Source organism: Hylaeus anthracinus, unplaced genomic scaffold (genome assembly GCF_026225885.1).
Source record: "Hylaeus anthracinus isolate JK02 unplaced genomic scaffold, UHH_iyHylAnth1.0_haploid 11994, whole genome shotgun sequence".
NCBI classification, from domain to species: domain Eukaryota; kingdom Metazoa; phylum Arthropoda; class Insecta; order Hymenoptera; family Colletidae; genus Hylaeus; species Hylaeus anthracinus.
The window spans coordinates 3,963,573-3,977,115 of record NW_026534341.1 but is presented as its reverse complement, the minus strand read 5'-3'; the positions used below and the strand labels follow the sequence as shown (position 1 = coordinate 3,977,115).

Genomic DNA, 13,543 nt, shown 5'->3' with positions numbered 1-13,543 from the left:
AAACATAAATCAATGTAAAAATGCCCAATGAATAGGAATTAGAAGTGGTTTTGAAATCACTTAATTTTGGTTAAATATAATTGATTAAATATTAAAAATACTGTCGTTAATAGATATCCACCACGACTAAGCTAACAAGTATATTATTATTAGAATACGAAATTTTAAAGCCCCTTTCGGATGACCCTTTATATAAACCATATTGAATTAACGCAAATTTTTCCTGTAAATAACGATTTCAAGTTCGATTGTACCTTTGTGCGCGCAGATGTACGATTTTGATGGTGATTACGAGACGGTTTACACCGGAGAAAACGATGTCCGTCTTACGGGGCTAATCGAAAAGTACAACGGAGACACGAATCTGCCACAGTGGAAAGGAAAGTGCGCAAACGTAAATGGTTCAACTGACGGAGTCAAGTTCCAAAGTTACATCGAGCCCAACGACACTATTCTTTTCTTCAGGAAAAGTCTCTGTCGTAGTGCACACATGGTACATTGAAGTTTGATAATAATTGATACTAGCTTAGACTTCGGGCGCAAGAAATGTTTGAAATATTTGTTGACATTCCAATTCAACTTTTATCGAGAAGCATAAAAGAAAATTTCTTTTAATCTCGAACAATTGTAAGACTCTGATAACTCGATCTTCGAATTTCATTAAAAGCTAAATATCAGAAAATTCATTGTTAATAATATAAATGAATTTGCCAGATTGAATGAAAATGTTCAATTATTTAGCAAATAGTTTGTATATTCTTATAGCCTTTTTTTTTATTAATTTGCATAATTCGACAAATATTTTTCAATATTTGTACGATAGCGATATTGACGAAGCACCTATGAACTTTGATATTATTTTCATTTCACGTTGTTTTAAATCTGACATTTTAAATTACCTACTTTGGAAGAATTCAAACAGTTTGGAATATTTCGGACAACTATGAGTGAATTAATGATGAACTAGCGCGAGACTCGTAATCAGTTTAATAGGAACATTAGTAAACGCGAGTTAGCGAGTTTCATCTCTAAGGATGCGAAGTCGTGTATCCGAACTATAACACCTAATATACTCGAATCTTACAATTGTTCGTTCGGGATTGCTAAATCCGTACTGTAGCTACAAATAAACATAGCTACAGCCGCCGAGGGCTAGTAAACGTTACGATAACGATAATGATTACAGAGACGAACTGGAGAAAAGGTCATCAATGGACTACAGACCTACCTCTTCAAATTCGTGGAAAACGAGTTGGATAACGGCGCGGTTAATCCGGAAAACAAGTGTTTTTGTCGCGAGGGGCATTGCCTGCAGCCTGGCTTGATCGACGTTACGGATTGTTATTATGGTAAGAATACTAAAATCGTTGAAACGAATTCAACAATTTCTATCATCGAAATTTAGTTACTAATAATTAGAAAAATAAATTGCGAATATTTTTGAATAAATACTATGATCAGTGTTAGAGGACTGTACAGGCATTTCATAGTATACCAAAACTACTAACAATTTATTTTTGACTTAGAATCGGTCTCCTCATAATTTCCATAATGTCGCGATGACTTTTGTTATCTAGAGTTTGATAAAATTTGAAATCAGAAAGAAGGTATACTCGAATTGAAAATTTTGATAATTTCATAACGCACCGTAACGATACTTAATTATAGCTCGTTAGATTTCTTTTTCGTTCGCGAACAAGAATGAGAAAAAAAGATTTTAAATACCTCAGAGAAGTAGGCGTTGTTAGAAATATCAGCTGAAGGAGCAGAAGTTAGTGGCAATGTAGAAGACACCAATGGTGGACAGTGGTCAGTAGTGGTCAGCATGAGTCTCACCTTAAACAAAAATTTGTTACCAAGTATAGTTACGGTAGATAGACATTTACAAGTATAATTCAATTTTGTATGATACTCACACATTGATCCTGTTGATGTTCTCCATAGAATACTCGCATTGAAACATAACTCGTGTCAGTAAATCATTTGCTGTAAATAGAAAATATTCATAAATTAGACTCGAAAATCGATGACAATTAAGACACGTCAATAACTTCATCGACGCATCATAAATAATTAATTCATGACGACACTATTGGCAAATGTCGTCGCAGGAATCATTGGCATCGATAGTAAACATGAACAATAGAAATAAAAAAATATCAAGTCCAGGCTATGTATGTTGATGCAATAATTCGCCTTTATGCTTTTTTCCAGGCTTTCCGATCGCTTTATCCTATCCACATTTTTATAAAACCGATCCATCACTCTTGGAAGCTGTCGAGGGTTTGAATCCGAGGGCAGATATTCACGAATCCTACGCCTACGTTCAGCCAACGTCGGGTCTTCCAGTGAATCTTGCATTCCGTTTCCAAATCAACATGGCTTTGCAAAATATTGGTCATATGGCCAGAGTGGAGAAATTCGCAAACTTGGTTTTACCACTCCTGTGGTTCGAAATCGTAAGTATTCAGATTTATTACCACTATTAATATACTCAGCCACGTGAAAATTAAACAGAGGTATCGACCTATCAACCGTGCTGGTATAATTGTACTACTTTTGAGTAATCGGATATATATATGAAATGTTTACTTAAAAAAAATATATAATTAATGAAATTCTGTTTTCAGGGAATGTACGAGTTGCCATCTGCGATGAATGATCGTTTTTGGCTCTATTTGAACGTGCTACCAGTCTTGCAAGACGTATTTATCTACGGTTTAATGATCGTCGGTATCATATTTACAATTATTAGCGCTCACAAAATCCTTCTGCAGTCGAAAGAGTCAACGGTATCTCGACAATGGCGAGAGACGGAAATTAAGAACCAAACTCTACAATTTCTTAACAACAGGCGACGTTCGTGTCAAACCAACGAATCGGACACTTACTATAAATCGTTACTTAAATCGAAGTCTTCGAACGCAATATCTGACATGTCAACGGAGTTATCAAATTTAAAGGAAGACATCGTGTGATTGATAATACATGGACTCTAGGAAGAGGCTATTTCCTGTGTGAAATAATTTTATGCTCGTAATCAACGAAACTCACCGAATAACTTCCGAGTTTTAGGAACCGTAATGGTTTCGAACGTACGATCAAAGTGCCTTTCGATGAGCAGAGGAGAAGTGCCTTTACTTCTGTCAAGAGCTTAGGTTTATGCATATCAACATTTTGATATCTTCCAGTAGTTTTAGAGAATTGAAACTGTGTTAGAATTAAATTTTGGTAACGCGACGAAGAATGTGCTGAAAGCATCCGTTTCATAATTCATTTCAATCGAACAATCATTAAACGTAGTTTGAATACAATTATAACATAAATGTCAGCAATCACGGTGAGTAGTGATATCTTTTTATATTTTCTTATCATACTGCGATTATCATCATTTTTTCCGTCAATAAAAAAAAAAAAAAAAAAAAAAACGAATAGATCTAGTTTCGTACATGTAATAATTTTTGTTTTAAAAGGATTTCTTGCCTGCTTGGTTGTATGAAAATCGTAAAAACTACCACACTTTGTCATTGATGGTAATTATAATTCAAAGTTCGTTGAAACACAAATGCACTTATTGGAAGAAATAAAATAGGGACACGAGTGTGTATCATAATATTATACAGACGATATAATATAATAAGACTGATACCATTATAGACTGGTCGTAGTGATTAAGTGATTTTTACGGAGCCACGATTGAACTAAAACGTTTAAGAAAAATGCTAGTTTAAAGGTTCAAAAGTAAATCATGAATTACTTTCCAAAACTTATTAATTTGGAATTTAACTTAAATAATTTGGAATGGCACCATTTGTAATTGTAATACACTGTCAACTACTTCCATACTATAATAAGATTTAAAATTGAATAAAAATACATAGATACATAAATTATGTTGGAAAAATATTATCTACATTTCAATAATTTTAACGCATTTTTATACATCACATGAAATGAAAATATATATTTATATAATTCAAGTAGCCAAAACAGAAAAAAAAACAATTTTAATTGTAACTATGTATTTAATTCGCTCGTTTAAAATATATTGCACTTTAGTCATAAGTTATCATATATGTCCTCGAAAGTATTATTTATAAGAAAAATTTCGAAATTTCTCATGGTACATTATTTCATGTATTTCGTCAACAGTTTTTATCAATAGACGCGAGATTCAACGCGAATTTACTTTTCAATTTTTAATTAAACAATTATTCATTCTATTAATAATTAATAATATGAAAAAATTATTCGAGTGTACTGTTACCTCGAATAAGTATGAAATTTACAATTAGTTTATTTTTGAAATAACTTTTAAAAAATGATTAGAATACATATAATATAAAAGTTTGCATTCTGAAAATTGTATAATTCCAAAATAGTAATTACATTACTTTGCAAAAGATAAAAGACACAAGCGATTTTCTTCGTTAAAATTAATGATATAACAAGTACGAATAATAGTGAAAACTAAAATCATATTTTTTAATGTACTTGTGCATCCAGAAACTATTTTGTAATTACCTTCATGCATGCAAATATGCTTTGCAAATCTTTACACGGCAATTTAATAAAATGTACTATTTTATTCGAAGAATCACTTGTAAATATTGTACATAGACAAAAGTTACGAATCAGCAGTAGATTTAGTATTTACACTGTCCAAATTGGGTATAGTAGTGACCATAAAAATTGCATGACCTTAAAAATATTAATGTTTGTATTCTCACATGAATACAGCCATCAAGTTTGCAATGCGGCCACAAATTCCACAAATTATTTTTAAAAAGTTTTGCAATTTCCATAACCCCTATTGTATATTAATAATGAGCATAAAAAATGCATATTATATATTGCATGTAAAAATTGCAAAAAAAAAACGCAACAAGGGGGAATTTTTATAAAAGATATAACATGTCAAATCATTATATTAAAAATAACAGGTTCTTGTATCAATTTCATTTTTAAGTAGGTCAATAAATATAAACCCTTCTTAAATATCAATCTTGCCTCACCTGTAGAGCTAGTGTATCAACTAAGGAAACAGTATTCTTATAGTATGAAAATAAACATATTCCTAGGAGTCATATTCATTTAATATTTAACTATAATAGGATGGGAAAACATTGTTTAATGTATTAGTACACATCATTATTTCTGTTTCCTTCAGTTGGATGTTCAATATAGTTCATAAGAATAAAACTATTTAATATCACATATGTGCACATATGTAATGACTGCTATCTTTTTCACTGTAACAAATACTGTAATTCTTGCCAGTGAAATGTTAGTGATGTGAGTGTTTACAAAAATTGCTCAATAAATAATGTTTGTAATACAAATTTATTATCTTGGTACTTCATCTTCTGGAATTTGGGAAACACCTAACACTTAACCCTACGTTTCTATTATGAAAAACAAAATAAAGAAGACAATGAAATTAATATCACACATAGAAATATTTTCTTTTTATAATAATGGGATAAACTATAGTTTTAATAGACATGTGTCTATAAATACATTATTAAGCTTACAAAATATAATTAAAAAATCGATAAATACAAAAATTTAAGGAATTTAAATTTCACACTGAAGCTATTTGGGGTTTAAATATAACTAACTAGTAGCGGTCTTTTATATACAGATAATATTATGTCGTATACAAAATAAATAAAGTAGATAATTACAAGAATTTATGATTCCATATTTATGTAGACATATATACAAATATATTTTAATTGCTATCAAGGGCCATTGATTTTGCTAAACATTTTCCATAGATATTAATTCTGTCATATGTTTCTTAACGAATTTCTGTATTCCCTCTTTGTCTGAAAACAATTGTTATTGTACATTGTTTCAATTACATGATAGGTGCAATTTTATTAAGATATACTTTACCGAATATTTTTTGACCTAGTATAGTATGGTGCATTTCTCTACAAGTTTTGGAAAATGTTGTTCTATCAGGTATATGTTTGGATGGATAGTACTTCATTAAATACGATTTTAAAATTTCTGCAGTCTTAAATTGCGTGGCTTTATCAGCAGGCACCATGATCTTCTTATTCTTTTCACCTGAGTGTTGTTTAGGACGACTTGTTTTATGACGTGTCTCTTCTGAAAATTTTTTTAACTCTGAATGTTCAATTCCCGTACTCTCATCTTTTGGTATTATTTCTTTACTCTTATTTTTTACATTTGACGACAATTTTTCATTTTTAATATCTATAATTTTATCTTTTGTTCGATTGACAATTTCATTTATACTATCTTTATAACTGTGATCAGTAATTTCTTCATTATTTCCTTCAGGAAATTTCTCTTCATCGACCTTCACTCTTTTATTTGATTCAGTATCTACATAATTTCCAGATGAGTCTGCACGCCGTCTTTTACTTTCATTTTTCGATTGTGTTGAATTTTTAATTGTATTTGTACTATCATCATTTGTATCATTCATTGAAATTGATTCATTGCAAGTTGAAGAAATAATTTCTTTAATTGCAACGCCAGTTTCCGATTTCGCAGATTTCAAAATCTGCTCGTATACTGTTTTAGTTGCACGAGGTGTTTTTTTAATTTTTATATCCGGTTTCACAACTTCCTGCGATGATTTTCGTGATTTCTTGTCAAGACATTTATATATCATTTTATTTTCTTCGTGGAGTTTTCGAGCGCATGTGAAACCAGTTAATTCGAAAGATTTGACATTTTTTACGGTATTATCTTTTTCATCTACACTATCACTAAAGTCAATAGTACGTTTATTGACTTTAAATCCCGTTCCTGTTGCACTATCTTTATTGTCATTGTTTAAACTGCTTGCATGAAATAAATATTTGTTATTACTGTTAGATGAGACTTTTGTTACTTTCTCGTCATTCCTAAATTCTAAAGCAGTCTTAAATGTAGGAAATAACATATTTTTGCTTATGGCACTTGATTCTTGGGAAGGAACGCGAATGTTTTTATTACAAAATTTATTTAACACACTTTCATTTCGTGTATCTAGCCTGTCACCTATTTCATCTTGTTTGCTTTTCCAAGCAGTATCATCATTCAAACATCCTGATTCTATATTCTGTTTACTTTTTGTATTATAATCACGTAAACATTCGTGAACTGTATTAGTGTTAATACACTTCCGCACAGAAGATATCTTTATTCATCAACAAAGTAAAATCTCAATTAAAAATGCTATATCTTATATAGGTTATTAAAGATAAATTACGTACCAATTTAGACATATCAAACTTATACTTATTTGCAACTTTGGAATTACATAATGCTTTATATTCAAGCTCAAATGCTATGTTATGTATATCTTTCTCTTGAAGTTGCTCTTTTGTTTCCGAAAACATTTTTTCATAGTTATCTGCTAATGCTAACTTTAATTGAATATAAAAGTGTTCCCGCACTTGGACAGTCAAACCCTTTATTTTTATATCAGTACTTGCAGCTGCGCATACGGGAGATTCTTTTGCATCTTCAAGATTTTGTTTTCTTATCTGAAATAATATGGTGACAAAAAGAAATTGTGAAAGAGACTGATAAATCTAGTTTTCACATTCATACCTCATCATTTTTACTATTATTTCTCCGAAGTGCAAACTGTTTTTCGATTAGGTCTCTGGATTCTCGTTTGCTTTGCGCTAAAAGTCTTTCTCTTGAAACTGGATTTTCTGTGCACTCATCTTCGCTATTTATATATGTAAGTAATTACACTCTAATCAAGATTATACAAATTTGCATTACAGTAGAACTTCATTTATCTGAACTTAGTTGTTCCACAACCTATTCGGATAAATGAAATCCTACTGTACTTGTGTATTAAATATTACTTACTCATTATCATACTTTGGCAATGCCACATCACTTAAACCACTACTAGATTTATGTGATTTGAAATTACCACCATGTCTATGTGATCTAGTTTGAGACATTTCAAATTGTGATATCCTTGATTGAACAGCATCTTTGTTCTCACAAACGTCGCATCTATTTTTACACGGTGGTGGACTATCACCAAAGTATTTAGAAAATACTGCATGCCTACATCTGTTTAAATATACATTAAAGAATAATGTATTAAATATACATTTACAATAAAAATATCAACAAGTTACAATCCTTACTTTGCTTCAAGACAATATGACACTGTTTTTTCAAAATTTTTCCATTTTAATTTTACGAGTTCCGAATTTTTCTGCGTAATTTCTTCTTTAATAAGAAACGCGATAGGCCCGTATTCTTCATTACTAAAATAAATTCTACAAAAAGCCGGTTTACCATCTCTACCTGCTCTACCAGATTCTTGGTAGTATGCTGCTATATTTTGAGGGACTGTCCAATGTACCACAAATCTGTATAAAATTCAAAAGTTTGTTCTTAAATAAATAATATAAAATATCTATGGAAATAACATTACACAATCTTTATTAATTTACCTAACAGATCCTTTATCTACACCCATTCCAAAACTGCATGTAGCTGCAATAACAGGTACTTCACCTGATGTCCATTTATTTTGAACCTCATTACGCTCTTGATTTTTCAAACCTGCAAACAAAATCATGTATTTTATTATTTCACTGATTCTACTAGTGCTATGGTAGTTTACAATGATATTGGCCTATACCAGCATGATATGCTAAAGTCTGTACACCAGAATTAGACAATTTATGTGCAATCACTTCAGTTGCTTCCTTCTTTCTACAATAAATGATACCACAATTTTTCTTCACCTGAAATACAAGGACTAATAAAATTTTATAAACTAAAAGCTTTATCTTTTTAATAGAAGTGTACATCCTCTAGCTGTACATAAAAAATAAATCAAGCCCATTTACTTTTGGAGTAGATTCATCTTGAGAGCCAAGCGCTTCTAAAATAAAATTCTTTAAATGTTCAAATGGCTTGTCTAATATTTCTAAAAACCTTATATCATAATAAAGATTAGGTCGAAAGACAGGCACTGAAAATATCAAAGGATTTTTCATATTTAAGGATTGAAGTATATCATCTTTAACCTGTAACAATGTATTTTATAATAAATAAATTTTAAATATATTGTAGTACTAAAAATTTTAAAAATTTTACCTCCTTTGCAGCAGTAGCTGTTAAAGCAATTATAGGAATTTGGGGACATAATTTTTTAAATGCACCTAATTGTCTGTAACTGGGTCTAAAATCATGACCCCACTGACTTAAACAATGAGCTTCATCAATAACAAAATATGACAGTGCTTTTGCTTTTCTTAGTTTTACTATTGTATCCTACAGAAAATGTTACAGTAGTTTATCAGTAATTATTGAAGTGTATTCTTCTCGAAAATGATTATATTATCACTAGCACAATAATATAAAAATAATTTACTTGAAAATGTGGTTGTGCTCCCATTTCAGGAGTAACATACAATAATTTGATCTTTGGTGTATTAGATGTTAAATCCTTCATTATTGCATTTCTTTCTTTCGTGGATGTATTTGAATTTAATGAGGTAGCATTTATCTTTTTACTAACTAAAAAATCTACTTGATTCTGTAATAATTAATGATTATTATATAACTTATTCCATCTTCATCCACGTATTATCATTAAATTAAAATCCATATACCTTCATTAGAGCTAATAGAGGTGAAAAAACAATTGTGACTTTATTTTCTTTCATTACTGCTGGCAATTGAAAACAAAGTGATTTGCCACCACCAGTTGGCATACATACAAACACATCGTTTTTACCTAACATATGTAAAAGTAAAAGTTATTTTTTTGTTTACAAACAGAAGAAGGCTGTAGGTATTCATAAATAGATAAGTGAAAGCATCATGCAATTTATTATCTAATAGAACCAATATTCAACCTTTATAAACAGCGGTGGTTGCTCGTTCTTGAACATCGCTTTTGAAATTATCATAACCAAATACAGACTTCAAAACAGTCGACAGCATTTTATAATACAATAAAATATATTGTTTTACTATGTATGTCTAAAATACTCAATTATAGTTGCATTATACAAAGTAATTACTTTTACTTTTTATTGTTATAAATCACTTTTCAACATGCTATTCAACTACCATACCACAACCATAAACACCCGCTATCATTATGCCAGTAAACGCTCCATAAACGCTTGGAACTAAAAGTCACTAATCATATTGGCCATGATGTCGAATACCTACTGAACCTACCTACCAACTCTTCCTTACAAAACTTCCTGACAAAACAGGATGACGTTTTAGGGGAATTTATAATTTTCAAATCGAAGAATATATCAAATCAACTGTATCTTTCTGTATTACTTCATATCTGAGCTCCGAGTCGTAAAAATATTTTTCAAAAATCTTCTACTTTATGTCTCTCTTTCTTTTCTTAATTGTAGCTACGAAGTAATACAGAAAGATACGTTTGATATATTTTATCAGAAAATTTTAACCGTGTTTATTCGACTTTATAATATTTCCTTAAAAATGAAATTTATATACGAACACGGTATAATAAACGTCCTACATCGCATTGACTATTACAATTATGTTTATTAAAAAACATTATATTGTGAAAATGCTTAGTACATAAAAATAAAATATATTAATACGCTTAACGCTGTGGTGGATTTTGTAACATATATATTGATAGATCATAACGCTTAACCCAATCTGGAAAAGTCGCATCATCTACAGTTTTTTCAATAATTTCCATTACTTTTTGAACTGTTTGATGTACCCTGCGAATAATAATACAAGAATTTATATCTGCACTTTATGTAGGGAAAATAGTATTTCTATTTAATCACTTACCAAGCATTTAATATTTTGTTAAAGTTATCAATTTCTATATTTGTCTTTGTATTAACAGCTTTTGATAAATTTAATAATTTGACTATATGAGTATTAGTTTCTTCGTTTGTTAACATAGGCATTTGAAATACATCTGAATTTTCATCAATTTTTAACGATTCAAATTTTTTGTAAACAAACAGTAAAACTAAATTTTTATAACATTCTATTAAAGAATAGATTGGTGTTTGAATCATTGGAAAATAACACATAATATTCGAAATCTGAGAGTTTCTAATCAAGAGCGATGCTTCATTAAAACAACTTTTCGTATACCTGAAAAAATTGTATACTTAATTATTAATCGAAAAATTGTATTTCATCAACTGCCAGACTAAGTTCATATAATATAAAAACAAACCTATAAACTCCAACATTTCCTTTCAACATGATTTTTCTTAAAGCATTAAGATCCAAGGTATTATGGAATGTATCTAATTCAGTAGTACTTGAATTAATATCTAACCATGTACTGTCACAACCAGCATTACGCAATGCTAATATTTTTTGTAATTCTAACAATATCTTTTCTTTCGTTTTCATAAGCTGTGCTGAAGAAGACTTCAAAAGGTTTAGTGATTGCTGTACATCTTGCATATATTCCACCTAAGATTCAGTAACCACTTAATATAAAGTATGATGACATTAAAAAGACTAGTAATTATTTTAAAATATTAACATACAGTCTTGGTATTAATATCTTGTATTTCTGAAGTCAGTTCACTTAAATCGAAAGCTAATGTATCATGTTCATCAAAATCATGTTGAAATTTGTCTAGTACTTTTTCTAAATTTCTTTGTTCCATTTCTAATTTACGAACTTCCAATGACAATGCTAACCATTCACTTACATCCGTAGAATTATTTGTAGCCTCCTAAAATAACTATTGGTTTTTATTTGAAATCATGAATAATGTTCAATAAACGTAAAATATACCTCAATTTTTTTTATATATTCAAGAACATTTTGTTGTTCCTTTCCTGCATTTGCATGATAAAGTAACCGTTTAGAAATCATAGAAATATGCTGTCCATGTATACTGAGAAAACCATTGCTTGAATTTTGTTCGACCGTATCCGAAGATTCCGTATTTCCTGACGCGATTAGTGTATCCACAGCTTCACCTAAATTTTGATTTAAAAGATGCCACAATGTAGTTACTTCAATATTGTCAAGATTATTTGATACTGTATCCCACACCTAAAAATATAATTTCAAATAATTGATGCTATATTGTATATTGAATGTTATCTAACTACATACATGTCGTTTATTTGCACCAGCCCAAAGACTAGTTACTATATCTGACATTTCAGTTATCAGTTTAGGATCTAAATTTGTACAAGTGTTTGGCATTAAGTGTTGACAAATTAATCTCATTTCGTTGCAATCACAAAGCTGTGTATTAATTTCATCATATTTCATCTTCAGCAATTGCTTTTTCACCTTTACTTGCGAATGTTTAGATGATGTATCTCTTAATTTTTGTACTGAAAAGAATCATTAATTAAATAGATATCTTTTTTGTATTTTTAGTAGTAAACATACCTCTTTGTCTGACTGCAAAATCTAGTTGTTCATATTCCTCTTCTAACTTAGATATTTGATTCCGTGAGTTCTGTCGATTTGATTTCATCCGTGATATATTTTGAATGCACTGAACAATTTTATCGGGTTTCCCATTTTTCAACTGATGTAATAGAACATTTTTTCGTATAACTGTGGTTTCGTCACAAGTAAATATAACATCAGCTAAATCATCCCACAGGAATGCAATGAGTCCTTTTCTTAATCTGTCAAATATATCACAAAATTCATGATTACAATAAGTTTGAATAATATACTCCACAATAAAAATATATAATTGTACTACACATCGCTTTTAAATATTGTGGTACTAAAATTAACTTTGTAATTGATAAAGGGTACAAACATTTGTTTGCTTAAATCATTGCATAGTGTTGCTGGGCATCCTAATCTATGTACCCATGCAAAAGTGTCCACATTCTCTTCCATTATTATTAGATTTATATTATATTAACAACAAAATATACAGAAATGCAATTAATGCAAATGTAAGCAAAATGTAGTTAAATGTAGCAAAAACTTCATAGTGGTGGGGACATTGACCTGAAAATAAAAAGTAAACATATTTATAAACAATGCGAACGATTATTTTCTCATATACAAACTTTGATAATATTTTTAATTATTTTTCATTGTTTACATTATAAAATGCATAGAATAAATTTTAAAGAAAACGTTACAATACGTACACTCACGAACCGTTACTTATAAAACTCTTACAAAATATTTGCAGAATTCAGGTTTATGTACATACATATAGTACTGATATGAGTTAAGATATTAAAAAAAATTAAAGCTTGTCTGTAAAATCGTTAAAAAAAATAGAAATAACTACTAAAATAAAGATTGTATTCTACAGGATTGAATTTCATTTAAACGCGCACCATTATTGTGTACGATAGTCATACTACATAGACGTGCAACTTCATTAAAAAATATACTTAAAAAAATACTACAGAAATACATATATACATAAGTTCTATATCTGCCGTACAAAATTAATAAACAAATTTACTGTACTACAATAAATTACAGGATTCAGGATAAGATTTGTGAAATATCAAAATTGTACATTGTCTGAAAATAGATATTAAACAATGTTATCTGAGTTAA

The 13,543-nt window shown here is 29.7% G+C and overlaps 3 protein-coding genes across 6 annotated transcripts in view; 1 reads left to right on the top strand and 2 right to left on the bottom strand.

The window, feature by feature from the left end:
• Nucleotides 1-3,391, top strand: part of LOC128889064 (scavenger receptor class B member 1-like) — a 48,454-nt gene extending 45,063 nt beyond the window's left edge. For both annotated transcript variants that reach the window (XM_054146379.1, XM_054146378.1), the window contains exons 5-8: nt 269-493; nt 1,187-1,349; nt 2,215-2,459; nt 2,631-3,391. In XM_054146379.1, coding sequence (XP_054002354.1) covers nt 269-493; nt 1,187-1,349; nt 2,215-2,459; nt 2,631-2,978 — 981 coding nt within the window. In that variant the 3' untranslated portion in view covers nt 2,979-3,391. The remainder of the gene's footprint in view (nt 1-268; nt 494-1,186; nt 1,350-2,214; nt 2,460-2,630) is intronic.
• A 442-nt stretch (nt 3,392-3,833) lies between these two features.
• LOC128889061 (ATP-dependent DNA helicase Q5-like) lies at nt 3,834-10,377 on the bottom strand. 2 transcript variants are annotated; one of them, XR_008460360.1, is made up of 14 exons: nt 9,867-10,377; nt 9,621-9,745; nt 9,380-9,544; nt 9,103-9,279; nt 8,853-9,032; nt 8,642-8,747; nt 8,451-8,562; nt 8,139-8,366; nt 7,849-8,061; nt 7,579-7,702; nt 7,239-7,511; nt 5,902-7,162; nt 5,688-5,831; nt 3,834-5,405 (listed from the first exon to the last, which is right to left on the bottom strand). XR_008460360.1 is itself a non-coding variant. In XM_054146375.1 (13 exons), the coding sequence occupies exons 1-13, from the start codon at nt 9,952-9,954 to the stop codon at nt 5,764-5,766; spliced, it is 3,120 nt and encodes a 1,039-aa protein (XP_054002350.1). In that variant the 5' UTR covers nt 9,955-10,377; the 3' UTR covers nt 3,834-5,763. The 2 variants fall into 2 exon arrangements, 1 of the variants encoding a protein (XP_054002350.1); XM_054146375.1 differs by having other exon boundaries at nt 3,834-5,831.
• Nucleotides 10,378-10,522: 145 nt separating this feature from the next.
• Nucleotides 10,523-13,351, bottom strand: LOC128889065 (uncharacterized). Of its 2 annotated transcripts, none has more exons than XM_054146380.1 (9): nt 13,126-13,351; nt 12,777-12,973; nt 12,392-12,636; nt 12,107-12,333; nt 11,780-12,043; nt 11,526-11,717; nt 11,204-11,448; nt 10,804-11,118; nt 10,523-10,730 (listed from the first exon to the last, which is right to left on the bottom strand). In XM_054146380.1, the coding sequence occupies exons 2-9, from the start codon at nt 12,857-12,859 to the stop codon at nt 10,604-10,606; spliced, it is 1,698 nt and encodes a 565-aa protein (XP_054002355.1). In that variant the 5' UTR covers nt 12,860-12,973; nt 13,126-13,351; the 3' UTR covers nt 10,523-10,603. The 2 variants fall into 2 exon arrangements, with proteins under 2 accessions (XP_054002355.1, XP_054002357.1); XM_054146382.1 differs by having other exon boundaries at nt 13,130-13,351.
• Between the last annotated feature and the right edge of the window lie 192 nt (nt 13,352-13,543).

Coding starts and splice junctions, on each gene's coding strand:
- LOC128889065 (XM_054146380.1), bottom strand. CDS start 12,859: ATGGAAGAGAATGTGGACACTTTTGCATGGGTACATAGATTAGGATGC. Junction 12,044..12,106: donor CTGGTGCAAATAAACGACAT/GTATGTAGTTAG, acceptor TTATATTTTTAG/GTGTGGGATACAGTATCAAA. Junction 11,449..11,525: donor AAGATATTAATACCAAGACT/GTATGTTAATAT, acceptor ACTGAATCTTAG/GTGGAATATATGCAAGATGT.
- LOC128889061 (XM_054146375.1), bottom strand. CDS start 9,954: ATGCTGTCGACTGTTTTGAAGTCTGTATTTGGTTATGATAATTTCAAA. Junction 9,545..9,620: donor CTCTATTAGCTCTAATGAAG/GTATATGGATTT, acceptor TAATTATTACAG/AATCAAGTAGATTTTTTAGT. Junction 5,832..5,901: donor ACTAGGTCAAAAAATATTCG/GTAAAGTATATC, acceptor AATTGTTTTCAG/ACAAAGAGGGAATACAGAAA.